General features: G+C 38.3%; 4 protein-coding genes, 1 non-coding gene and 1 pseudogene across 6 annotated transcripts; 4 read left to right on the top strand and 2 right to left on the bottom strand.

Annotated features, from left to right (window-relative positions):
- Positions 1-919: 919 nt before the first annotated feature.
- On the top strand, positions 920-3,146 carry LOC130499710 (uncharacterized). Its single transcript, XM_056994054.1, has 2 exons — positions 920-1,765; positions 2,210-3,146. Exons 1-2 carry the CDS (start codon positions 926-928, stop codon positions 3,095-3,097), a joined length of 1,728 nt encoding a protein of 575 aa, XP_056850034.1. The 5' UTR covers positions 920-925; the 3' UTR covers positions 3,098-3,146.
- A 1,466-nt stretch (positions 3,147-4,612) lies between these two features.
- Positions 4,613-5,330, top strand: LOC130499711 (uncharacterized). Its single transcript, XM_056994055.1, has one exon. The coding sequence runs from the start codon at positions 4,619-4,621 to the stop codon at positions 4,928-4,930; it is 312 nt and encodes a 103-aa protein (XP_056850035.1). The 5' UTR covers positions 4,613-4,618; the 3' UTR covers positions 4,931-5,330.
- Positions 5,331-5,386: 56 nt separating this feature from the next.
- On the bottom strand, positions 5,387-9,457 carry LOC130499708 (uncharacterized). The gene is made up of 2 exons (XM_056994053.1): positions 8,530-9,457; positions 5,387-7,585 (listed from the first exon to the last, which is right to left on the bottom strand). The coding sequence occupies exon 2, from the start codon at positions 7,583-7,585 to the stop codon at positions 5,804-5,806; it is 1,782 nt and encodes a 593-aa protein (XP_056850033.1). The 5' UTR covers positions 8,530-9,457; the 3' UTR covers positions 5,387-5,803.
- Positions 9,458-9,985: 528 nt separating this feature from the next.
- On the bottom strand, positions 9,986-10,067 carry TRNAS-AGA (transfer RNA serine (anticodon AGA)). Its single transcript has one exon. It is a non-coding gene; the product is annotated as a tRNA-Ser (tRNA).
- An 870-nt stretch (positions 10,068-10,937) lies between these two features.
- LOC108824457 (N-terminal acetyltransferase A complex auxiliary subunit NAA15-like) lies at positions 10,938-17,034 on the top strand (annotated as a pseudogene).
- Positions 17,035-21,058: 4,024 nt separating this feature from the next.
- Positions 21,059-23,433, top strand: LOC108826211 (auxin-responsive protein IAA15). Of its 2 annotated transcripts, XM_018599596.2 has the most exons (5): positions 21,068-22,451; positions 22,536-22,705; positions 22,809-22,905; positions 23,033-23,094; positions 23,182-23,433. In XM_018599596.2, exons 1-5 carry the CDS (start codon positions 22,261-22,263, stop codon positions 23,193-23,195), a joined length of 534 nt encoding a protein of 177 aa, XP_018455098.1. In that variant the 5' UTR covers positions 21,068-22,260; the 3' UTR covers positions 23,196-23,433. The 2 variants fall into 2 exon arrangements, with proteins under 2 accessions (XP_018455099.1, XP_018455098.1); XM_018599597.2 differs by lacking the exons at positions 22,809-22,905; positions 23,033-23,094; positions 23,182-23,433 and having other exon boundaries at positions 21,059-22,451; positions 22,536-22,713.
- The last annotated feature ends 2,295 nt before the right edge of the window (positions 23,434-25,728 follow it).

Here is a 25,728-nt window from a genome sequence, read left to right as displayed (position 1 = left end):
GACTAAATATTAGGTCGTCTGATGTACATTATCAGCCAGAATAAGTCGTCTAAACCGGACCAAACCTTAAAGTTTACCAATGTACTTTTAAAGCTAACCGGATTATTTACCCAATATATAAGGTGATTTTTTTTTTTTTTTTCATTTTCCGCGAACAGAAACCCTAACAGTTCTCTCTCACCGGCGATATCAAAGGCGATTCGAATTCCCACTATTTCCGAACAACCATCGTTCTCAACGTCGGCTATCTATCTCACTTCATTCTCACCGTTGTCGCCGCAGCTTCTTCTAACCCTAGCGCCGCCGATTCCTCTAAACCCTAGCGCCCCCGCTTCCACTATTTCCGAACAAACCGTCGCCCTCGCCACCGTGCTCACCAACGTTCTCACCGCCGCTTACTCTAAACACTAGCTAGCACCGCCGTTTCTTCTAAACCCTAGCGCCGCCGCTTCTTCTAAACCCTAGCGCCGCCGCTTCTTCTCTGTAAACCGTAGCGCCGTTTCTCTGTAAACCCTAACGCCGGTAAGTCATCAAACTCGTGGAAAAGATGAACATAAAACGTTGTCTCTTTCAATTTACTCATTCTCACCGTTTCACGTTTATTTTTTCAGATCTATAACCACAATGACGAGTACTCGAACTCCTTCTGCGACTAATCAGGTCCGCTTGAAATTTTTCTACTGGAAGACTTGTAAGTAAGTCGTCTGGAAAGTCTTCAACCTGGACGACTTAGTACGTCCATTTGGAAGACTTTCCAGACGACTTAAATATAAGTCGTCAACTAAGTCGTCCAGTTGGACGACTTTCTAGACGACTTATATTTAAGTCGTCTACTAAGTCGTCTGGAGTAACAATTAAGGCGTGATTGATTTAGCTTGTGTTCTGACTTCTATTGTTGTCTTTGATTATTTTGCAGACAAAAAGGATGGATATTCCAGAACTCCCCCGTAGGTTATACACATTAGGGGAAGAGCCAGAACCCCACAATAGCATTTCGTATCATACGGATAACACGAAGTTGCATACTGCTCTTAGGGAAGCTCTCACTGATGCTGAATTTGAAGAGCTCAAGGAGTCGAGATTGGGAGTTTTCATCAAGTTCAAGGAGCAGGGATTTGGTTGGGCTTCAAGGCTGGTTCACCACTTGCTCGGTTTAAAGCTGGACATTAAGAAGAAGTACGAGATGTGGTGTCTCGTTGGTCCAGAACCTGCGAGGTTTTCACTGTTAGAGTTTGAAAACATCACTGGTCTAAACTGCGACTACATCGAGGACCTTGAGACACCAGAATGTGAAGTTACCCCACAGATGGTTTCTTTCTGGGAGATGATGGGAGTTCATCGGGAAGCTGGGCCAAGTACTGATCAGATAATAGCAGCACTGAAGAGATGCGGGGATTGGTCCAGGGAAGATCGCAAGCGACTCGCGTACCTTTCCATCTTCACTGGATTCATTGAAGGGAAAAAGTTCTCAAGCGCTACACGAGCTACTCTCGCAAGGCTAGTGATGGATTTAGAAAGGTTTGAGAATTATCCATGGGGGAGAGTCGCGTTTAAGGTGCTGATGGACTCTTTGTGGAACAAAGATATTACTGGCTGTTACACCGTGGATGGCTTTATACAAGTTCTTCAGGTCTGGGCGTACGAAGCTATTCCGGGATTGGGTGCTAGTATTGGTCTACCCAGAGCAAACAGTCCGTCTCCACCGATTCTGGCTTACGACGGCAGCAGAGGCCGCAGATTCATGAAAGCTGCTATCTTGAGTCAGGTACCTTTCCATCTTCACTTAATTAAGTCGTCCGGAAGGTCTTCCAGCTGGACGACTTAGTAGACCACTTATTATAAGTCGTCTGGAAGGTCTTCCAGCTGGACGACTTAGTAGACGACTTATTATAAGTCGTCTGGAAGGTCTTCCAGCTGGACGACTTAGTAGACGACTTATTATAAGTCGTCTGGAAGGTCTTCCAGCTGGACGACTTAGTAGACGACTTATTATAAGTCGTCTGGAAGGTCTTCCAGCTGGACGACTTAGTAGACGACTTATTATAAGTCGTCTGGAAGGTCGTCCAGCTGGACGACTTAGTAGACGACTTATAATAAGTCGTCTGGAAGGTCGTCCAGCTGGACGACTTAGTTGACGACTTATAATTAAGTCGTCTATTTAGTATTTTGTTTCAAATATCTAACTCGATTCTTCTTCTATTTACTGCAGACCCGCGTGATCAACTTTGTTGAGAAGGACATTAGTGAAATGTGGCCAAAATGGGACTCTGAGGTTGATGACGTGCCCGCGGAGAACATCATTAAAGTGATGTATGATCGGAGACCGTGGAAGTGGACCATGGATTGCTGGGAAGTCACTGGTACAAAACCCAAGTTTGTGACTCCATCGAAAAGAGCCAAAGAGATGGTTGTGGAGGAGGTGGAGGAAGACAATCAGAGACCTCGGAAGAAAGCTCGTAAAGAGGCTCCTAAAGAGGCTCCTAAAGAGGCTAGAGAAGAGGCTCCTACAGAGGCTACAGAAGAGGCTACAGAAGAGGCTAGAGAAGAGGCTAGTTGGGTGACCAGAGAGGAGTTAGAAAACATGTTCAAGGACTTAGGTGACATGATGAAAGAGGGGTTTAAGAAGTGCATCAGGGAGATTAGGAAGATCTCCGATAGATTGGAAGCTGTGGAGAAGAAGGTTGGTGTCACCAATCAGGCTACCCCTCAAGCCCCAGAAACCGGGGTTAGTAAAAAACACCCTACCCCACAAGCCCCAGAAACCGGGGCTAGTAACAAACAGACTACTCCTCAAAAGGATCAGCCTCCACTTCAAACCAATCATCCTACTCCTCCCACCAGACAGCCTGCTCCTCAAAAGGCAAAGCCTACTCCTCAAAAGGCGAAACAGCCTGCTCCTCAAACTAAACAGCCTGCTCCTCAAACTAAACAGCCTGCTCCTCAAACGAAACAGCCTGCTCCTCAAACTAAACAGCCTGCTCCTCAGACGAAACAGCCTGCTCCTCAAACGAAAAAGCCTTCTCCACAAAAGAAACAGCCTTCTCCTCTGCCCAAAGAGGTTAATATCAAATCTTTAAGTCGTCTGGTCTTTGTATAGATTTGTAAATATATAAGTCGTCTGGAAGGTTTTCCAGCTGGACGACTTACAAATAAGTCGTCTGGAAGGTTTTCCAGCTGGAAACCTTCCAGACGACTTATTTGTAAGTCGTCCAGCTGGAAAACCTTCCAGAAGACTTACAAATAAGTCGTCTGAACTCCAGCAGGAACCAAATCCTCTCCCAACTTTTATTTAAGTCGTCCAGGGTTAACTTGTTCTCTTTTATTGCAGAGATTGTTGCCGGAGGATACAGCAGATGAGGCGATCTCGGTATATAAGATCTTGCCGGAGGATAAAGCAGATGGTGTCACCTCCAAAGAGATTGTTCCTCTCACTTCCACTGACCAACCGAGCTTCGCTTCCAACGATCAACAACCGAGCTTCGCTTCCACCGATCCAGCTTCAGCTTCAGAACCGAGCCTGGTTGTATTGGACCAAACAGCTCCCACTGCTTCTGTGCGTGCAAGGAGTGAACGAACGAAGAAACCTGCTCCCACGCAGATATCTCCTTATACGGCAGAGAGAAGGAAACTCCTTAGAGTGGGAAAGTATAATCCATTTCCCACACTAAACAGACCTAAGATGAAGGAGCTCGCTGATTGGTTGAAAACTGATCCGTAAGTGATTGCTTTACCCATAATAGCTTGATTTAGTCTACCAAAACTGATTGCTTTTTTGTTTGCAGTGATTATTTCACTAAGGAAGAGGACAAACCACGTACATCACCAACTTGGTGGTATCAAAAACTCCGGACATCCAAAGCATGGCTGGAAGACGTAGTAAGTCTTCTGCTTATCTTTAAGTCGTCTGGTAACTTGTCTTTGTATAGATTTGTAAATATATAAGTCGTCTGGAAGGTTTTCCAGCTGGACGACTTATTTGTAAGTCGTCCAGCTGGAAAACCTTCCAGAAGACTTACAAATAAGTCGTCTGGTAACTTGTCTTTGTATAGATTTGTAAATATATAAGTCGTCTGGAAGGTTTTCCAGCTGGACGACTTACAAATAAGTCGTCTGGAAGGTTTTCGAGCTGGAAAACCTTCCAGACGACTTATTTGTAAGTCGTCCAGCTGGAAAACCTTCCAGACGACTTATTTGTAAGTCGTCTGGAAGGTTCTAACTTGTATTATTTTATATGCAGCATATAGATGCTTGGATGAATGTGCTGAGGCAGAGGTATAAGGAGAACCCACAATGTTTCCGGAGCGAGCGAATGTGCTTCCTGGATCACAACTTTACCCAGTCTTGGAGAGAACAGTATCTGGTCTTCAAAACATCGTCGTCTGATCACAATGGTTTAGGAAAAATGCTACCTAGTGGGGCGGCGAGTTTGTATGACGGATCAATGCCTTCATTTTGCCAATCAAACAAGAAGTGGGGGGAGGACATTGATGATATCTATGCGCCACTGAACTTGGACAACAAACATTGGGTGGCTATTTGGATATCGATCCCTAAGAGGCACATAGTCGTCTGGGACAGCATACCTTCAACTACCATACCAGAAAGATGGGATGAGATAATGGAGCCTTTTCTCGAGATGGTCCCTTATCTGATTGTGGAGTGCGGAGACCAGATGCATGGGTTGGAGCGATACACTTATGAGAGACTCCTCAAAGATGTACCCACGGCCAACAATGGTGATTGTGGCGTGTACGCTGCAAAGTACATTGAATGTCATGCTCTTGGGGTCCCCTTTAGCCCTAAAGACTTTGCTAGGTCCAATGCGAAGACTATGAGGGATACTATGGCTTTGGCTATATGGACGGAGCTTGTTGATCAGCATCTGAAAGATAATGAGGATGGTGGTATGTTTGTAGGCATGTATGATTAGATACACAAATCAATTTGTATAGATTTTTTAACTTGTATAGATTTTTTAACTTGTATAGATTTTTTAACTTGTATAGATACACAAATCAATTTGTATATTTGAACTATTTGTATACACAAATCTATTTGTATATTTGAACTATTTGTTTACACAAATCTATTTGTATGTTTGTGGGCATGTATGATTTATTTGATTTTCTAACTTGTATAGATTTTCTAACTTACAAATAAGTCGTCTGGAAGGTTTTCCAGCTGGACGACTTACAAATAAGTCGTCTGGAAGGTTTTCCAGCTGGACGACTTACAAATAAGTCGTCTGGAAGGTTTTCCAGCTGGACGACTTACAAATAAGTCGTCTGGAAGGTTTTCCAGCTGGACGACTTACAAATAAGGTCGTCTAAAAAAATAAGGTAGTCTAAAAAATAAATACACTGGACGACTTACAAATAAGGTCGTCTAAAAAAAATAAGGTAGTCTAAAAATAAAATACACTGGACGACTTCGTAAAAGGTCGTCTAAAAAAAAATACACTTGAAGGGATAGTAGAAGGTAGTCTAAACACTGGACGACTTAAATACACTGGACGACTTAAATACACTGGACGACTTCGTAAAAGGTCGTCTAAAAAAATACACTTGAAGGGATAGTAGAAGGTAGTCTAATACACTGGACGACTTCGTAGAAGGTAGACGAAACACTGGACGACTTAGAAATTAGTCGTCTGGACGGGTAATCAAGACTGGACGACTTATATTCAGGTCGTCTGGACAACTAGTCAACTGGTTGTGTACATTGTGGTTTCGTATGGCCAGTTTCCTTGCAGTTTGAGCATCTCCGTGCCCTGTGTTTCTTCCTGGGTTTGTGTCCCCTCATCCTAGATAGCTCCAACCAAGATTGCCATCTTGATTTCTTCTGTCTCCCCGGACCACGTATTCTCCAAATACGTTGCAAGTTCCGGGTTTGCACTCCGTATCTCAGCCATGTACCGGTTAAAATCGTGAACCGTGTGCGCATAAGCAGCCCCTTTCACCAAGTACATGAGATGTTTCCCTTTAAACTTTTTGACAATGTTATCTTGAAGGTGATAATAACATATTCCTCGGGTTGCCCAAGGAAACACCTTCTCACACGCACTTTTAATGGCCGCGTGCCGGTCAGAGACTATCACCAGAGGCTTGTCATGAGATATACAACTAGCCAATTTTGTGAAAAACCATTCCCAAGAAGGTTCATCTTCAGCATCCACGATCCCAAAAGCCAATGGGAATATCTGAAAATTGCCATCTTGTGCGGCTGCAACTAACATAACACCTCCATACTTTCCACTTAGGTGAGTTCCATCCACCACAATGACCCTTCTCTGATACTTAAAACCTTTGATAGAAGCTCCAAAAGAGAGAAATAGATACTTAAATCTTTTCTCAGAATCAAGTTCTATAGCCGTGATAGAATCAGGATTTGCAATGGAGATTTGCTCGAGATATGAAGGCAGACGCGAATACCCTTCTTCTGCTGATCCTCTCACCAATTTCTGTGCATATAACAGTGCTCTGTATGAAGTGGTGTAATCAAGCGTCATGCCAAACATGTTCTTCATTGCATCAGTGATATGCTGTGGAGTTATCCCATCAATGATCCCAACACGATCAATGAAAAGACTACCAACATACTTTGGAGTACAGTGTCTCCGCTGAGCGATTCGGTCTCCAATTGAGCATAAATGTTTTTCCACATACTTTGTTACCCAAAACGTGTTTGACCCATGTTTCACACTCGCTCTGATCTTCCATCCACAACCGCTAACCCGACATATTGCCACAAGGAGAGTTTTTGTTGATTTGTATATTCTGAAAGAAAACCTACCCCTCACTGCTGTCAACCGCAGCTCTGAAAGCAGTGCATCCTTGCTAACAAAACTCTGGTTGACATAGATGCTGGTACAATCCGATTTTCCTCCTTCAATAGCATTTGTCTTAGCATATGTCTTTTCAATTTCTTCAAAACAAATATTATCATCATTTTCCTCGTCCTCATCTAGAACCTTTCCATAAAGACTGTAATCCCCACCATTCTGATCCGTTTCACCAACAATAGTGTTATCAGCATCCTCCTCCCCATTTTCCTCCTCCCCATTTTCCTCCTCCCCATCTTGATTTTCATCTTCAACAGACTCATTATCACCAACATCTTCAAAACATTCATCAGCCTCATCATTATCACCAACATCTTCTTCCCATTCACCAGCTTCATCATTATCACCAACATCTTCTTCCCATTCACCAGCTTCATCATTATCACCAGCTTCTTCTCTTTTCTCTGAAACCGTTTCCACCTTGCTGCGGCTTGATACACAAAGACATACTCTATGCGTTTTGAGTATCTCGAGCAAGTTTCGAACTTGTCTATCACTTGTAACATGAATGGGAGGACTGCTTGGAGTCATCATCATTTCTGCTGGTAATGAGTAGCTAATCTCCACAGTCACTGATCTCATGTCCAGGTTATAATCTTCTTGAGCCATTGCAACAAGTTCAGCATGTGTTGAATCTTCATTCAATAAAAACAATCTTGCTCCTTTGAGATCATCAACCACAAAATCCCAACGGAAATCTCTCAACAACCATTCTCCATACACTGCATGTAACTTAAAAATCATCTGCAAATATTCAAAATAAAACACATTAGTAAACATAGAGAAAATGAAGAAGTTCAACAAACATTATCGCAGACGACTTAGATTTAAGTCGTCCAGAAGACTTAAAGGTAAGTCGTCTAAAGAGGTCACTTTTGCAATTGAAAATTAAAAGGGACGACTTAATTCTAAGTCGTCCGGCTTTGTTTGTTAAAAAAAAAAATTCAGACGACTTATATATAAGTCGTCTACGAAAAACGGGCTAGTTTTGCATTTGACCGAATCGTGTCAGATCTTTGACTATTTCTGGACGACTTATAAATCAGTCGTCTCTGGAAAGTAAAAATTTCAATATTTTATTCAAACTAGACGACTTACACGTAAGTCGTCCCAGGTTAGTTTTGTAATTGAAAAATAAAACTTGAAATTTAACTTTCTCCAGACGACTTAACTAAAAGTCGTCCAGCTAGACGACTTAATTTAAGGTCGTCCGGGATAAGCAAGGTTTGGACGACTTAATTGGGAAAAATTCTGGACGACTTTGCTTTCCCCGGACGACTTTAAATTAAGTCTTCTGACGGGACGACTTTATATTATGTCGTCTGGTAAAAATTAAATTATGAAGTTTTATTTTTCAACTACAAAACTAACCTAAGACGACTTACACGTAAGTCGTCTAGTTTAATAAAATATTGAAATTTTAACTTTCCGAGAGACGACTGAATTATAAGTCGTCCAGAAATAGTCAAAGATCTGACACGATTCGGTCAAATGCAAAACTAGCCTGTTTCTCGTAGACGACTTATATATAAGTCGTCTGGACTGTTTTTTTTCACCAAACAAAGCTGGACGACTTAGTTTAAGTCGTCCGTTTGACCAGAAGACTCATCAGTAAGTCTTCTACATACAGATGACTTACTTGTAAGTCTTCTACGCGAACAGATTTTGAAAAAAATTCAAATTCGTACCTTCAACTAGGTGAGATGACTTTGTTTGCACACAGGGTCTTCTCCAACCACCCAGAACCTCAAACGAAAGCAACCGTAAGTCAAAACGAAAGAAATATGGCTCCAAACAATTTTGAATCAAAAGCTTCAGTTTTTTGGATGAATATGGAGAGAAAGTGAAAGAAATGTTGTTTTTAGTTCATAACAATTGAAACAGAGAGAGTGTAAAGAGATTTACGTGCATTAAAGGGCATTAAAAGCTCCAAACAGTTCGTACAAGGTTGTTCCCACTATTCATGGCAGTGGCAATATTGTAAATACTTGAAGAAAATGAGGTTGAGACAGTAAAGAAGCCATTTTCGAAAAAAAAAAAAAAAAAAGGGTTAATGGCATTTTCGTAGATAAAATGCAGATGTGGGGTTAAAAACTCAAAAAAAAAATGAGTCAAAAGAAAATGTTAGTTTTCTGTTTGAATTCAAGTTTTGAGTCACTTTTGCAATAAGCCCACTTTCGTATATTGTTTTGCTTGTTAACGTAGGTTAAGAAACGCCATTATAGTTTGTTTATGTTACTTAGGGGGAAAAAGTTTGACAATACGATTTATTAAATGGTAGTAAATGAAGACAATCGAATGACAAAATACCCCAAATATACTTTGCTTGTAGCTACAACATCTAAAGCGACGACGAGGGAATTTTAAAAAAAACGAAGGTAAATCAACAGATTTTAGATGATAGAAAACACGTTTTTTATTAATAGCGTCGGACAAACGGACGAACGACAACACACGGCGTTCAAACAAACAAGTCAAGCGAGAAAAGCGGACACAGAACATGCCAAAGCCATTGTGATATTTTTTCTTTCTATGATTTCACTATACAACGTGTATGAGTCATGACGACTGACTATAGTTTTTATTTTACTATTAACAGTACGTAACATTGAAGAAAAAAACCCCTGAAATTTCGGGATCGACTTTTCAGATATCCAAAAAGAGTTTACGGCTAAAGAAGGGAGAGTTAATGCAAATAAAGATATCGACATGTGAAAGAAAAAAAGATATTGATATGTGTTTGACTCTGTTTTTTTTTTGTTTTTTTGTTGTGTGTGTTTGACTCTGTTGTATTCAAACTAATTGGTTCTAGTCTTCTAGAACTCCGAGCAGCAATACGAGAGAAAGATACGAAGAGCATTTAAGCAACAAAAGAAAAAAAAAAGGATAAGAAGAGCATATACATAGTAGTTTGTGAATGGTTGAAAATGGGACATGACAGACGAAGCATAAGATTTCAGAGTAATTAAATAGGAAGTTCCCTCGCCGTGTAAGCTTGTTCAATGCATGCGTCTGTGTCTAAATTCAACGAGCTTCTTGTAGTTATTAGGAATGTATGATGTACAAATGGTTTCACGTTAAATGTCTTAAGGGCGAAATAGTAAAAAAAGTAAACAACTAAGGGCTGAAATTGGTTTAATAAGCCGTGAACGGCAGGATTCGAACCTGCGCGGGCAAAGCCCACATGATTTCTAGTCATGCCCGATAACCACTCCGGCACGTCCACTTCTGTTGGAAGGCTAAAACATAAATTTTAATCCACTACAAAAACTTTGACACCAAACTGGCACTTCCCTCTCGACCAAGAAGGAGAAAAGCACGGTGGGTTAAGGTTCAATAGCAATATATATGGCCATGGTTTCAAGCTAGTAACCACATTGCGTAGGTTTAGATCATCGTATCTCCTCGTAGTGGACATAGAGAGTAAGAAGGTTCTTATCTTGTCGGAATGCGATAAGCAGATAAGCCCAAAATAAAAGAGCAGAACACAGGGAAACGTTACAACCTGAGCAAAGTTCAAGTACCACACTCATGGTGTGTGAACTGTATAACTTTTAGCTGTCACGTTAAGGAAATGTTTTAGTGCATGTCGGAAAATGTTAGTCGTGAGAGAAGTACATCTCACATGCCCTTGTCAATGGGAGCTACATATCCATCTAACTCTACATATTAATTGTTGATCTGTGATGAGACCGTTGGAATGACTGGAGAAAGAAGAGATAGAGAATGGTTTACATGAACGATTCTTCAGAGTCAAACTTGTTTCATTTTGGTTGCAAATGAAGACGTTGGCCTATTCGTAGAGAATGTTGGTAACAGAAATTAAACTGAAATTGACCCGGCCTGCTCGACTCGAGAAGATATTTGGAGTAATTAAATTTGTATGGACTGGTTTGGGTTCGGTTTAGTATTTAGTCTTTACAGTTTGATGAATTGATGGGGCTCGTTAGGTTGAGAATCAGATATAGTATTTGCTGAAAGGTTGTTTCCGGTTTATTCAACTCCCATGATATAATACTGTAAAGTTTAATTTATGCGAACCGGACGAGAATAATATAAACCGGAAACATGTATCGAGATGGTTAGGAGGATAATTGAAGATTGAAGACCTCCCCTAGTTTTTTGGTTTAAGAGTCGTCGTCTGCTCTGTTCGGCACTCTCTTCGCTCGCTCTTTCAAGTAAGAAAAATGGGGGCTTCGCTTCCTACTAAAGAGGCTAACCTCTTCAAGCTCATCGTCGTATGTTCCTAATTCTCTCTTTTATTTCTTCCCTCCCGTTGTATGCTAGCTGCTAGCCTAAAATTTGAAAAACGATGAGTGACTTCTTGTTATTCCCCCTGCTTTGTTAAATATGATTAATGTGTGCTTCCCCCTCATGTTTCAAAGCTTCAATTGCATTGACTGTAGCCTATTTCTAGACTCTAGTGCCCTTGATTGCTTAATCTATCTATATAGCTTATTCATCACACTTTTCATATGATTAGTTTTAGTATAACTCAGTCTTATCATATTCCTCTGAGTGATGTTATAATGCAGAAATCTTATGAGACGAAGCAATACAAGAAAGGACTCAAGGCTGCTTGATGCCATTTTAAAAAAGTTTCCTTCTCATGGCGGTCAGTTTATCATTACCTCCAAAACCCCTCCTATCTGTTTTCTGACTTTTTTTTTTATGTCAAATTTCTTTTTGCCCTCTCACTTTGCAACTCTACGTAATTTTCTCTGTTCCTAATGATGCCAAAAAAGAAAAAAAAAATCAAGTAAACAAGTACAAGGCTTCTAGTAAACAAGTATAAGGCTTACTATTTTGTTAGTTGAGATTTGTTTTGTTTTTCTTTTCCTTCTTTTTATTACTTGTTTCTTTTATTCTTTGTGATTTTCAGAGACTTTATCGATGAAAGGACTCACTCTAAACTGTATGGACCGCAAAACTGAAGCATACGAGCTTGTTCGCCTTGGAGTCAAGGTTCGATAACTCATATAATAACATCAATCCTTAGTCTCCGGTATGATTTTCAGGATAATATATAATTTGTACTTTTCTTTTTCTGTGCAGAATGACATCAAAAGCCATGTTTGCTGGCTGGCATGTACTTGGTCTCCTTTACCGTTCTGACAGAGAGTATAGAGAGGCCATCAAGTGCTACCGAAATGCTCTTAGAATTGATCCTGATAACCTTGAAATACTAAGAGACCTCTCACTCTTGCAGGTAAGGTAATTATGGGAAATTGGATTGGGCAGAAATTCTTACATGGCAATTCGTACGTTTATCGTTATTCTTTTGTGTAATCTCCTTCCAGTGTTAATCTCTCTGTTGGTGCTTTCATCAGTTTATCTTATTGTATACTTTTTTTTTATATATTCCTAGGCACAAATGCGGGACTGATCTGGTTATGTTGAGACCAGGCAGCAGCTTTTGACTTTAAAGCCTAATCATCGAATGAACTGGATTGGCTTTGCAGTCTCCCAGCATTTAAATTCAAAGTAGGTTATGCTCCTTCCCCTTTCTTTACTCATTTGAATGGTATTCTAGTTTTTCTTGTTTGGCTGTTCGCTTTTGTATTTATATGATGATTTTCAAATGTAGTCTTGGACATTTTAAGGAGTACACCTTTGTTGGTATGTATCTTTTTACATCAGACTTTAAGGAAATAATATACCAATGAACTGTTTTCTGTAGAATATTATGCATTTCCAATCAGCTAAACGGTAGTTTCTATTTTTTTTTCTATTTAACAAGAGCTCACCTTGACCTTTAAGCATGTTTTTTTCTCTTCTTCAAACCAGTGCTTCCAATCACCTTGACCCCTGACAATTATAGGTTTTTTTTTCTTTTTCAATTCCAAGTCATTCCTGAGCTTATTAGTTGTGTATTTTTCGTTGTTTGCTTCTATTCTCACGCCTATATGCTCCGCTTCGTTATTTTTTTTTTGTTGACTATTGTTTCCTATGGCACTCTCAGATGATTCTGTATTTTTTTTTCTTGAGTACTGACAATTCTCGTAAACAAATAAATAGTGCATTTTTTACCTTTCAGATATTATGAAGGCCTCCAGAAATGTCTTGAATTGTATTCCGAAAATGGTCAATATTCGTCTGACCAAATTGAGAAGTTAAATACCTTGTACCAGTCTCTAAGCTAGCAGTACACTCGCTCATCCGCTGTTAAGGTGAGAAAAGGCGGATCAGTTCCTGTAGTAAAGTACATTTTCAAATATCCTTTACCGGTTGTCCATTTTGCTCTCTCTGATATTTTGTGGGTGCTCAGCGATACTAAGTTATTCTTTATTTTCCTTCAGAGGATACCATTAGATTTTCTGCAAGATGAAAGTTTTAAGGAGGCTGTAGGAAAGTACATTAAACCTCTGTTGACAAAGGTATCCTTTAATTCCCTTGACTCTCTTTGTTACACAATACTCTGTAATAGAATATGCTTCTTATATATCTTGATGGTTGTCTCAGGGTGTTCCTTCATTATTTTCCGATCTCTCTTCTCTATATGATCACCCTCGCAAGGTTAGTGGCCTTGAGAATGCTGTCGCAAATTCATTTTATCTGGTTTCACTTTGTTATACTGTTTTTTGTGTATTTTGTTACCCAGCCTGATATATTGGAGCAACTACTTATTGAGATGGAAAATTCGATTAGGACTACCGGAAGTTACCCAGGAAGGTATACAACTGAGTTATTACTGAAGCATTCACTTGATAAACGTCGTCTATGATATATGGTCGTATTTTATACTAAATTGACAGTGAAATGGTATCATATTTATTATTATTAGTAATTTTTTAATTGATGCAGTGATGTGAAAGAGCCCCCATCAACTCTATTGTGGACATTGTTTTTCTTGGCTCAGGTTCACTGTTGCTATATGTCTGAATTTCTCACTATAATTAATAAAAATTCGGTTGTATTTTTGTATATTTTATCATGATACTTTTCATAATGCAGCATTATGACAAGCGTGGTCAGTATGATGTTGCCCTTGGCAAAATTGACGAGGCTATTACTCATACGCCGACAGTGATTGACCTATACTCCGTTAAGGTATCTTTGTTTTGATCCATAAGTTTTTTTTTTGTATATGCCACTGTTTATGCTTCCTCTAAGTATGGAGATACATTTTGAAAACTTCATTGACAGGATAGCTTTGTCTGAACTTCTCTGTTAAACATAATTTGTATGATCTTTCAACACCATGTATCAGATTATCTTTTGTTTGAGGACACACCTGTTTCTTCTTAACCATTTTACTGGTTTCTGTCAACAGAGCCGAATAATGAAGCATGCAGGAGATTTGACTGCCGCTGCCGCACTTGCTGATGAAGCTAGATGCATGGACTTAGCAGATCGCTATATAAACAGTGAATGTGTTAAGCGTATGCTGCAAGCAGATCAGGTTTACATCTTGATTTTGTTCATGTTATATTTTTTGGGTAGATTTCGTAGAAGTTAGGCCTCAACACTAGCTCTTCGTTCTACGAATTCTTCTTGTGTAGGTGTCCTTGGCTGAAAAAACTGCTGTTTTGTTTACAAAAGAGGGGGATCAGATCAACAATCTTCATGACATGCAGTGCATGTGGTACGGCTCTAGATGACTGAGTAATTTTGATGAAGTAAAACTGACATTTTAGATGTCTTTCTAATGACTGTTTCTTTTTTTAAATTTCATTTCGTAAAAAGGTATGACCTTGCATCTGGAGATAGCTACTTCCGTCAGGGTGATCTTGGACGTGCCCTTAAGAAATTTTTGGCTGTGGAGAAGCACTATTCTGACATTCATGAAGATCAATTTGATTTCCACTCGTACTGCTTAAGAAAGATGACTTTGCGTTCATACGTCGACATGCTTAAGTTCCAAGACCGATTGCACTCATTCCCATATTTCCACAAAGCAGCAATCAAAGCTATCAGGTAAACTCTTGGTTGCACAAATGTAAACCAACTACAGTATCTACTGTATGCATGATAGTTTCCATTAAACTGTAGTCACATTTGCCTCTCGGCTTTTGATATACAGGTGCTATCTGAAATTGCATGATTCTCCCAAATCAACTGCTGATGAAGATGAAATGTCCAAGCTGGCTCCTGCTCAGAAGAAGAAAATCAAGAAGCAGAAAAAGGCAGAAGCCCGAGCAAAGAAAGTAGGTATTTTCGTTGTTTTGTCTGAGTAAATTAACACTTAGGTGGCTTAAGAGTGGTCTTCTTCGTTTCAGGAAGCTGAGGGTAAGAGTGAAGAATCAACTGCCAGTGGCGTCTCCAAGTCCGGCAAACGAAATGTGAAACCTATAGATCCAGATCCTCATGGGGAAAAGTTAATTCAGGTTTTTGTTTGCTTCATTTCTGTAAGATGTATTGTGGTCTTCGCCATAACTTTATTAGGGGAGGCTTACTGGGAAACTAAATCTGTACAGGTGGAAGAGGCCTCGAAGTACTTGAGACTTCTCCAGAAGCATTCACCTAATTCTTTGGAGACTCATCTACTTTCTTTTGAGGTTAATATGAGAAAACAAAAATTTCTGCTTGCATTCCAGGTAACTAATTTCTCGTCTGGTGGCCATATTCAAGCTCACTGTTTCTATAATATCCTTTGTTCAAGTAACCTAAGGGCGGGTTGTTGCCGTCTCATTTTTCTTCAGGCTGTTAAGCAATTGCTTAAACTGGACGCGGAGAACCCTGATTCACATCGTTCCCTGGTATGAACTCTGTGCTACTCGTGTGTTCTAAAGGATGCGTAATCATGCAAAGAAGAGAAGGGATAATAATAATAATGTTTTCCCTTCAAGTATTATGTAGCTAAGTCATGTTTTCATTTTGGTTTATGCCTTTGAACTTGGATGGCAGATGAAATTCTTCCTCAAGACAGGATCGACAAGTGCTCCAACGACCGAAGCTGAGAAACTTCGCTGGAGTGTCCTAGAGGCTGATCGCCCATCAATCAGGTGACTACTCAAAACTATTATCCAATCTTACTGTTGATGATGTATATTAATTGTGATAAAATTTTCCATTTGTTTGCGTTGTAGTCAATTGCAAAATAAATCACTAGTGGAGGCAAACAAAGAGTTTCTTGCTAGACACGAAGGTATGTCTCAAAATTGATCACATGGTACACTTCTATATGTCAGTGTCTGATTATTAAAAGAAAAAGGTGTTCACGTCTGCATATTAAATTTGCAGATTCTTTGGTGCACAGAGCTGCATACGCAGAAATGTTGTACCTTTTAGATGCAAGCAAGAAAACCAAGTCTATCAAAATAATTGAAGACTCAACCAAGAAAGTGGTTCAACCGTAATGCTCGTTGACCTTATGGTTCCTGGCTCTCTCTCTCTCTGTTTTGTTTAACATCGTTGTCCATGTGCAGAAACGGAGCTCTAGGACTAGCAAGAGAGTGGAAACTCAAAGACTGTATAGCTGTTCATAAGCTTCTAGACACAGTTCTTCTCGACTCAGAAGCTGCCTCCAGTAAGCATTAAATATCTTCACTACGATGTGATGTCCCCATTAAGTAGTACCGTTATGACTCTGGCTGCGGCTGCATTTTCATTTATTGCGTTTGGTTAGTCTTATGAACGGAGCACGCTTCCATGATATTAAGGTCCTTAGGGTTTACAAGTATTAAGGAGGGTTTTGAATACAATTGCAGGATGGAAAACACGATGTGCAGAGTATTTTCCCTGGTCAACTTACTTTGAAGAAAAGGGCAGCTCTGTGATGCCTGAGTCAGTGTACAACTCGTCTCGCAAGAGTAATGAGAATGGCGACACACCAAACCATCCAATGGGGACTGAATTGAGCGATGGACAACTTGAAGCATTCAAGAGCCTCTCGGTCTCAGCCTGAAGCTATTTTTTTCGTATCAATAAGAGGCAAACCTACCCCGGAGATATTTATGCAAAAGACAGACTTGCAGACCTAGATCAAACTTGAGATTTAGTGAATTTCTGTCGCAGAGTTGTGGATCAAAAGATGTTTGGAGCTTGTAACAATGCCAAATATGTATTATTGTTTTTCTATACAAGGCTGGGTTTCAAGTCTGATGAACAGATGGCGCATAGAAGATATGATATTATTTTGTCTCTTTTCATTTTTGTTTCCCTCTTGACACTTTATGAGGATGTACTAGCTTTTTTGATGTTGTGCCCTTTTAAGAGTGTGATTGGTAATTAGTGGAGTAATGTGGAGTAAATCAAGTAGAGTAAATAGGAGAAAATATGTTAGTAATAAAGTAGAAATCAGAGGAAAACAAGTAAGTGGAAAAGAAAGAGAAAATAATAAGAGAAATTGGTGAGATTGCATCTGACCAATCTCTTAATTGGCAATATATCATTTATCACATAAACTATTTTGGGTGACTATTTTGCCTCTGCATGTTCTATCAATTGAATAATTTTTATTCTCTTTTAGTTTATTTTTTTATTTTTTATTTTTATTTTTATCTTCTTTCTTTTTTTCTTTCATCTCTCATCACTTATAAACCAAATTCAAGTTTCAATTATCTGATTACTTATGATTATCAACTTTTTCATCTATTTTATTAACTTCGGTCAGTTATATCTGATTACCTCGATAACATAATTTATAACATGTTAATAAGTAATATTCAACGTTAACATAATGCGTAACATGTAATACAGTCTGTTAACTCGCTAACAAAATTTGTAACAATCTTAATAGTCAAATTCATAGTGGGTTAATTTTGGTAAATGATACTGAATTATATAGTGTATTATTATGTTATTGATTTGTTTAATGTATTATAATAAAATATAACGTAATAAGTTACATGATAAGTAGCTCACAAATAGATTGATACATATCTGTGAATTAATAAGTGATATGATAAGTTGGTTGTTATCCGTTAACCGATTTGTTACTTGGTACATGTATTGTTAGCTGATACATTATATGATACCAAATAATTGATAATTTGTTTGTATGATATTACAAGAGATTTGATGTTCATTAATACATAGTTTGTGTAGATGATAAATGATTGAATAAATAACTTGTGAGCTTGTACATTTTTTATATTTAGTTTGTTAGCTGACAAATAGATTGATACATGGTGTTGATTAATAAGTTGTTATCTGATACATTATTTGTTATCTGATACAAATTTTGTATGATAAATGATTTCTTATATGTTTTGGTATCTGACACATAGTTTGATACCGAAAAATTCATAACTGTTTTATCTGACACATAGTTTGATACCAAAGAATTCATAACTATCATATTTGTTATCTAATACAAGTTTTATATGATAAATGATTTCTTACATGTTTTAGTATCTGACACATAGTTTGGTACCGAAGAATTCATAACTGTTTAACATGATGTTACAAAAGTCTTTACGTTAACTGATACATGATTTGTTTAGCTGATACTTAGTTTATTAGCTCACAAACGGATTGATACATGTCTGTGAATTAATAATTTACATGATAAGTTGGTTATTATCCGTTAACTGATTTGTTACTTGGTACATGTATTGTTAGCTGATACATTATATGATACCAAATAATTGATAATTGGTTTGTATGATATTACAAGAGACTTGATGTTCATTGATACATAGTTTGTGTAAATGATAAATGATTGAATAAATAACTTGTGAGCTTGTACTTTTGTTATATTTAGTTTGTTAGCTGACAAATGGATTGATACATGGTGTTGATTAATAAGTTATTATCTGATACATTATTCGTTATCTGATACAAATTTTGTTAAGTGTTTCTTAATTTTCTAGAACCGTAATTGGGGACGGCTGAAAGAAAATTGACAGTGACGTATTCATGTAGAGGAACCAAGTTTTATCGGATTGGTTGTTGATCAGCGATGTTTTCAGTTTATGTATTTGTTTAAGAGAAATTGTTATTTATACATCTAAAAATTGAAGTAGACATAAATATATGTAGATCACTTTATGCAAACTATCAAAGTACATGGTGTATTTTCGTCGTTAGCGTTTAATACTATTTATATATATACATCTTTTGATAAGTTATTCCATACATGTTAGATGATATATATACTACTATACCTTAGAAGTTATACATTACACTAATTATAATTTGACCAAAAATTAGTTTTCAGCTAAAATAATGTGTATCTGCTAAAATTTAGAGTTACACGCTGTGTAACAACAAAGTTAACCGTTAATATATATTTGATATATAACACAACATATTAGCTGCTATAGAATATTTTATCGATAACGTAATCTCGATTTGATCTTCCTGCTTTATCCAACAGTCTATCGTCTGTTCCGCCGTCCATTTCTGCAGTCTGACACACGCTTTCTCTGTAGTCTGACACACATCTTTTTTGCAGTCTAACATGTATTCAATAAAGGAATGACATTTTCGTCCGCACAATACCAAAAAGTTATTTTTTTTTGAGTTATGTACAATCATGGATAATTGACCAATTTGAATCCTCCTTGGGAATATTTTACTCATTATCCTAAATAATAAATGATGTTATTCTCACTAAAACTAGAGTAATAAATAGTGCAGATTTTACTCTATTTGAACAGTGAAAAGAGTATCCCAGAGAAAATAGTATTTCACCTAATTGGCAAAATTCTAGAATAATTAAGAGTAATAAATTTTTCACCCCACCAAGTTGCGCTAACAATACCATTAAATCAAAGCCTAACTTTATTTATTTTCTTTTTTTTCTCCGCATTAAGCTTGTTTGACAAACTCTGCAAAATTTTGAAAACTAAAATGGTTTCGCGTTTCTACTCGGTAATAATACAGCAGTCATAATTACATTTAAACTATATAATTTCGTCATTTAGTTACTCTCGAGAAGAATGTTGGTCTTGGTTATGGTCGATTTCCTTCTAATGTAAAACTATTAATTTGTCATTTAGTTATTCTGGATGAGAAGAATGTTGGTCTAGGCTATGGATCGATTTTCTTATAATGCAAAATTATTAATTTTTTTTTTTGAATTATACAGAGGTATCCTGGCCCCACAGAAGTGGTCCAGACTAGTCATGTGTTGCCACATGTCGGTCCTCTGTCCCTGGCGATGCCGAAATGTTAATTCCCCAGTGGCCGGGATTCGAGCACAGGTGGCGGAACTCACAGCTGTGAACCCTTTACCAACTGAGGTAGAAGCCCCGGTTATTAATTTCACATGTGACTATGCGATAGATATATCTTATTCTTTTTACGAACTCGAATTTGTCTGATTTTTGGTATACAGATTTTATGATTAATCGATTGACTCTCGGTCCGTCAAATATACCGGATCAACCAGAAAAAAGAAAAGAAAGAAGATTGTGATAAAGTGATAATTCTTTGTCCGTAAAAAGTGACCACAAGTGTAATTGTTTCGAAAGATAACAAACCAATAAGTCACTGTTAAAACAAACAAAATAATTCATGAATTGCATAACTCTTGTTGTCATTCTAGACTGTTTTGTTCCATGTGCTTTTTTAAACCGACTAAACAAATAAAATTTAAAAAGAACGGCTGACCGGAATTACCGGTCACGGATTTGCAATCCTGAGTTTGTCACGTGTATATTCAATAGGCCACTCGCTATTTGGATTGTCTTAAAAACTCGTAAGAATAGTGACATGAAGCATCGTGAATCAATAATGTTTCCCGGCGAAGAAACAGAATCACGTGAGTTATGCGTGACCCTACTGCAGTCATAAATGTTTTCGCTCCGTCTAAAACGTTTTTTGTTTTCCTTTCTTATGGTTCGTGTTTTACGTTATTAATTATTGGTAGCATATACTCCCTCCGTTTCGAATTAGATATCGTTTTGGAGCAAAATTTTCGTTTCAAAATAAGTGTCGTTTTATGATTTCAATGCAAAATTTATTGACTTTTTAATCTAATCTATTTTTCTATTGGTTGAAATCTAGTTAGATGTATTGATAATGATGTTTTTATCTAGTAAATATATAAAATTAAATGTTTTATTAATTTGTGTACTGAAGTCTAGAACGACAAATAAATTGAAACGGAGGAAATAGTTAGTAGGAATCAAATTCGAAACTGATGAAAACAGTGATCTCATACAGACAAACAAGTATTACTGTCAAGCAATTAATACTAGGGATGTGTTCTTTTCGAGAGTCTTCTACTTATTAACAGGACTGCTTATTAATCAAGTGTGTGTGAACATATTATATACTACACTAATAGCTTATATTGTGATTTTATCGACCAACAGTAAAAACTAATATATTGGTGGAACGTTTTTTTCAAGACATTTAATTGGAAATATTCGGATAAGTAAACTGACAAGAAAGCCTAGACAAATGAAATACTACATCTACATGCATGGCGATCTCTCTCGAAGAATATATGGGAACTAAAATTGACAACACACTAACTCATATATGGATTTTCTTTTGTCTCTGTTATTAATAAAATTTCGACATTTATTAGCACACTATAGATTATATAGCTAATAAGCTATCTATCTTCCGTGTAAGATTATCTAAAACTAAATTGACATGAACGCAAGTAAATTCATATATCTTTGACATTTTTTACCAAAAAAAGTAAATTCATATATAAAAAAATACAAAAAACCACTAATAAGAATAATGTTTTTTTTTCTTTAGCAAAAAAAAAAGAATAATGTTTTTTCCCTGTCCAATATGTGAAATCATATCCAGTGAAATGGCAAAAAGATACAAGAAATCTTGAATCTAAGGCTGCTAGAAGCAAATTCCTACCTAAATGCCCCCCAAAAAGATAAAAAGGACACTTAGAGATACAAGCTTAGGTTTAGTCTAATCAATAGAATGAGACTAAAGCTAAAAATGGAGTTCAAGATGTTTGCAACGGGAATATTTTTCTAAAATAAAATGTGTTGTCACTTTTCTCTCAATAAGTTTAAGATCAGGCTAATAACTTGCTGTCGTTTATCACCGGAAATCAAAACTTAGAAGATGTCCGCTCACATGCAAATCCACTAGCTAATGACACTTTATATGCTTTATTTTCTTTCGGTTCAAAGACACTTACTTTCTGTTTTTGGGTTCAAAATACATTTTCGGTGCTAATCATGTGCATATAACCTAAAGGTCTTTTTAGTTTTGGGTTAAAAGACAATTTAGTTGCTAATTATTATGAAGTGCAAATAACCAACATGACTTTTTGGTTTAGAAAACGGTAAATGCATGGGTCCACGTCGCACTTGAGGCAGAAGCTAATCACCATTTATTCACTTGCTTTCGTGGAGATATCAAAACCGCCAGTTACATGAGACGTGTCATTATAGGTAAGGTTCAGTAGGTTTCTAGCTGGCGCCTATAAAATCCAAAGCTCGAAACACTCATCACACTCAAGCCAAAAGTTAGTGCTATTTTGTCTCATCACTTTCCGCACTTTTATTGTTAAATTATTTATAAATAATATACTACGACGCGATACAATGTCGCCGGAGGAATACATTAGGGAATCCGGTGATCTTCGAGGAACTGAGTTAACCCTTGCTCTACCGGGAACTTCCATAATAGCATCGGAGGGCCGACAAAAGTCCAGAAACAAGCGAAGCTTCATCGAGACCATTGATTTGAAACTCGGAGAAAGACACGTGACCAATTCCATAGCATTCAACAATTTGTACGGCATATTAAAAACTTTCATTCTTAAAAAATATATATGCATGTTTCACTGACCGTTAATGCGTCTTTGTCCTGGTTTTAGCGACCGCTTGGTGGGGTGGCCACCGGTGAAGACGGTAAGGGCGAGGAAGTACGTGAAAGTGGCGGTAGATGGTGCGGCCTATCTCAGAAAAGTCGATCTCCAGATGTACAATAATCACGATCAACTTTTCGCTGCTCTAGAAAACATGTTTCAGGGGGTAGTAACAATATGTAAGTGAAAAATGAAGAGCTTATTATGTTTTTGATAGACTAAGTGGAGGATATATTGGTAAATTTAGTTGGAGTATCCTTATTTTACAGTGGTTTTATATAGGTAAGGTGACGACGGAGCTGGAGAAAAACGGAGAGTTTATGGCAACTTACGAGGATAAGGACGGTGACTGGATGCTAGTCGGAGATGTCCCGTGGATGTGAGTTACCCTTTTGGATAGATCTACTACTGTTCCCGTTTTAGTCAAACTCTAAAACAAATTAATACACTAGTGTTTTATGATGAGAGCGACTAATTTCTCTTGGGGTTGATTTATGAACGTATAGGATGTTTGTGGAGTCGTGCAAACGTATGCGGTTGATGAAAACCGCGGATGCTATGGGGTTAGGTAATAACTCTTTTGTCACGTGTAGTATAATCAACTAGTTTTATCAGGTAAACATTTGAAAACATTATAGGTTTTGTGTTGGTGCAGTACTTCCAAGCTGAAGCGGACAATATTTACACGTTCTAGAACGTCAACGCATGGGATTTTCTCAGGTCTATAAGACTATCGTCACAAATGCGTATATTTATTCTTATAAAAATGCATATATTTATATATCGTCAGAGATATATAGAAATGTATTATTCCATGATTTCTGAATTGCAATATATATATATATGCTATAACCTTTTTGGCTTTTGATTTGAATGTAATTAATGGTACTAGCTACCGTATTGCTCTGATGACTAAAAATAGAGCTTTAGTTTTTTTTTGTGTGAAAAATCACACTATACACAAGATGAACACAACAATTTTTTAAAACCAGTTGCGACAACCAGGACCCAACATGACGACATCGACAAGACGGACAAGATATTCCTGCTTCGTTAAATCTCACACAGACAACCGAGAGCCGACCACATTTTGGTAATCATATAGAGCCATGAAGATAATCAAACAAGTAGATATTTCACCCTGTAAGTGATACAGCTTCAGTGGGCCGTCCGATGCTTCAGGCCCAACACCAAGATGCTGCAAAGCCTGCGAAACAGAGTCAAAAGCAGAGTGAGCAACGGTCACAAGAAGAACAGAGACAAAAGAGTACGGTGAAGCTTTGCAACCAATTTGATGCTCTCTTAGCTGTTGGAGAGGAGGACTGATACCTTTCTAGCTGGCAGCCTTAGCTGTCCTTATCTCTTGGTCTAGATTGTTCTCTTTGTCATGTTAAATAGATGATGTAATCGAGTCCTTTGAATCAATGAGAAAAGTATTATTCAGAGCAAAGCTTCTCTGTGTTTGTCTCTTTCACATGGTATCAGAGCTATAGAAACCTTCACGGGTAGCTATGGCCGATCCTGTCAATCCTTATCCTTTTCCTAGTAAGATCCACGTTGTCAGCTCCGTTACCCTCAAGCTCAACGACTCCAACTACCTTCTATGGAAGACGCAGTTCGAGTCCTTCCTCTCAAGTCAGAAGCTTATCGGTTTTGTTAACGGTGGTGTCACGCCGCCGGAGCCCACTCGTACCGTTGTGAACGATGAAGTTGCTACTCAAGAGGCTAACCCTCTGTTCGAGTTCTGGTTCTGTACGGATCAACTCGTGAAGTCTTGGCTGTTTGGAACGCTCTCTGAAGAAGTATTGGGTCATGTTCATAACTTGAACACGGCTCGTGATATCTGGTTGTCTCTGGCTGAAAATTTCAACAAAAGCTCTCTGTCTCGGGAGTTTACGCTTCGCAGAAACCTTCAGCTTCTGTCGAGCAAAGGCAAGACGCTTGCAGTCTACAGCCGTGAGTTCAAGACTCTGTGTGACTCACTAAGCTCCATTGGGAAGCCTGTTGAAGAATCAATGAAGATATTTGGCTTTCTGAATGGGTTAGGGCGTGAGTACGATCCTATTACCACCGTCATACAGAGCTCCTTGTCGAAGTTTCCTCAGCCAACGTTCAATGATGTGGTGTCTGAAGTTCAAGGCTTTGAGTCCAAGCTAAAGTCGTATGAAGACAACACTACCGTCTCTCCTCACATGGCGTATAATACTCAGCGTACTGATGTCAATCCAGAAGCCAAGACGTCTGCTCCAAGTTATAATCCTAACTACAGAGGACGTGGAAGGTCGCCTTATAGAGGCAGAGGTGGATACACTTCTCGTGGTCGTGGTTTTGTTCAACATCAAGCACCACCTAACTCTGCTCAAGGACGCCCAGTCTGTCAGATCTGTGGACGTCAAGGTCACACAACGTTGAAGTGTTACAACAGGTTTGATAACAACTATCAACCTGCAGCTTATAACTTGGAGCGCCATGGTGAGGAGCCTTCATGAGAGTGGTATCCAGACTCCGGTGCATCTGCTCATGTCACTGCATCAGCTCAAAACCTCCAGACAGCTCATCCGTATGAGGGTCAAGACACAATAATGGTTGGTGATGGAGCCTTCCTTCCTATCAGTCATGTTGGTTCTGCGGCTATCACAACTCCTGCAGGTACTATTACTTTGAATGAAGTTCTTGTTTGCCCGGATATTAAGAAATCTCTGCTATCTGTGTCTAAGCTGTGTGATGATTATCCGTGTGGAGTTTATTTTGATGTTAACCATGTCTATGTGATTGATATACCGAATCAGCGAGTGATAGCCAAAGGGCCTCGAAGTAAAGGGTTATATCAGTTGAAGAGCAATGAGATTGAGGTTCTCTTCTCGAACAGACAAGTCTCTGCATCAGAGGAGGTTTGGCACTCAAGATTAGGACACACGAACTCTAAGACTCTTCAACAACTTCAAAGCAGCAAGGCAATCTTCATCAATAAGAGCAACAAGAAGTCTCTCTGTCAGCCGTGTCAGATGAGCAAGAGTAGCAGACTGCAATTTTCTGTTTCAACTTCTTTAGTTTCTGAACCTCTAGGATGTATCCACTGTGATCTCTGGGGTCCCTCTCCGGTTGTTTCAAATCAGGGGTTTCGTTATTATGCAATCTTTGTAGACGAATTCTCCCGTTATAGTTGGTTCTACCCGTTGAGTAATAAAGCAGAGTTTTATTC

The sequence above is a fragment of the Raphanus sativus genome, chromosome 9, assembly GCF_000801105.2.
Source record: "Raphanus sativus cultivar WK10039 chromosome 9, ASM80110v3, whole genome shotgun sequence".
Classification (NCBI taxonomy): domain Eukaryota; kingdom Viridiplantae; phylum Streptophyta; class Magnoliopsida; order Brassicales; family Brassicaceae; genus Raphanus; species Raphanus sativus.
This window is presented reverse-complemented; position numbering and strand designations above follow the sequence as displayed.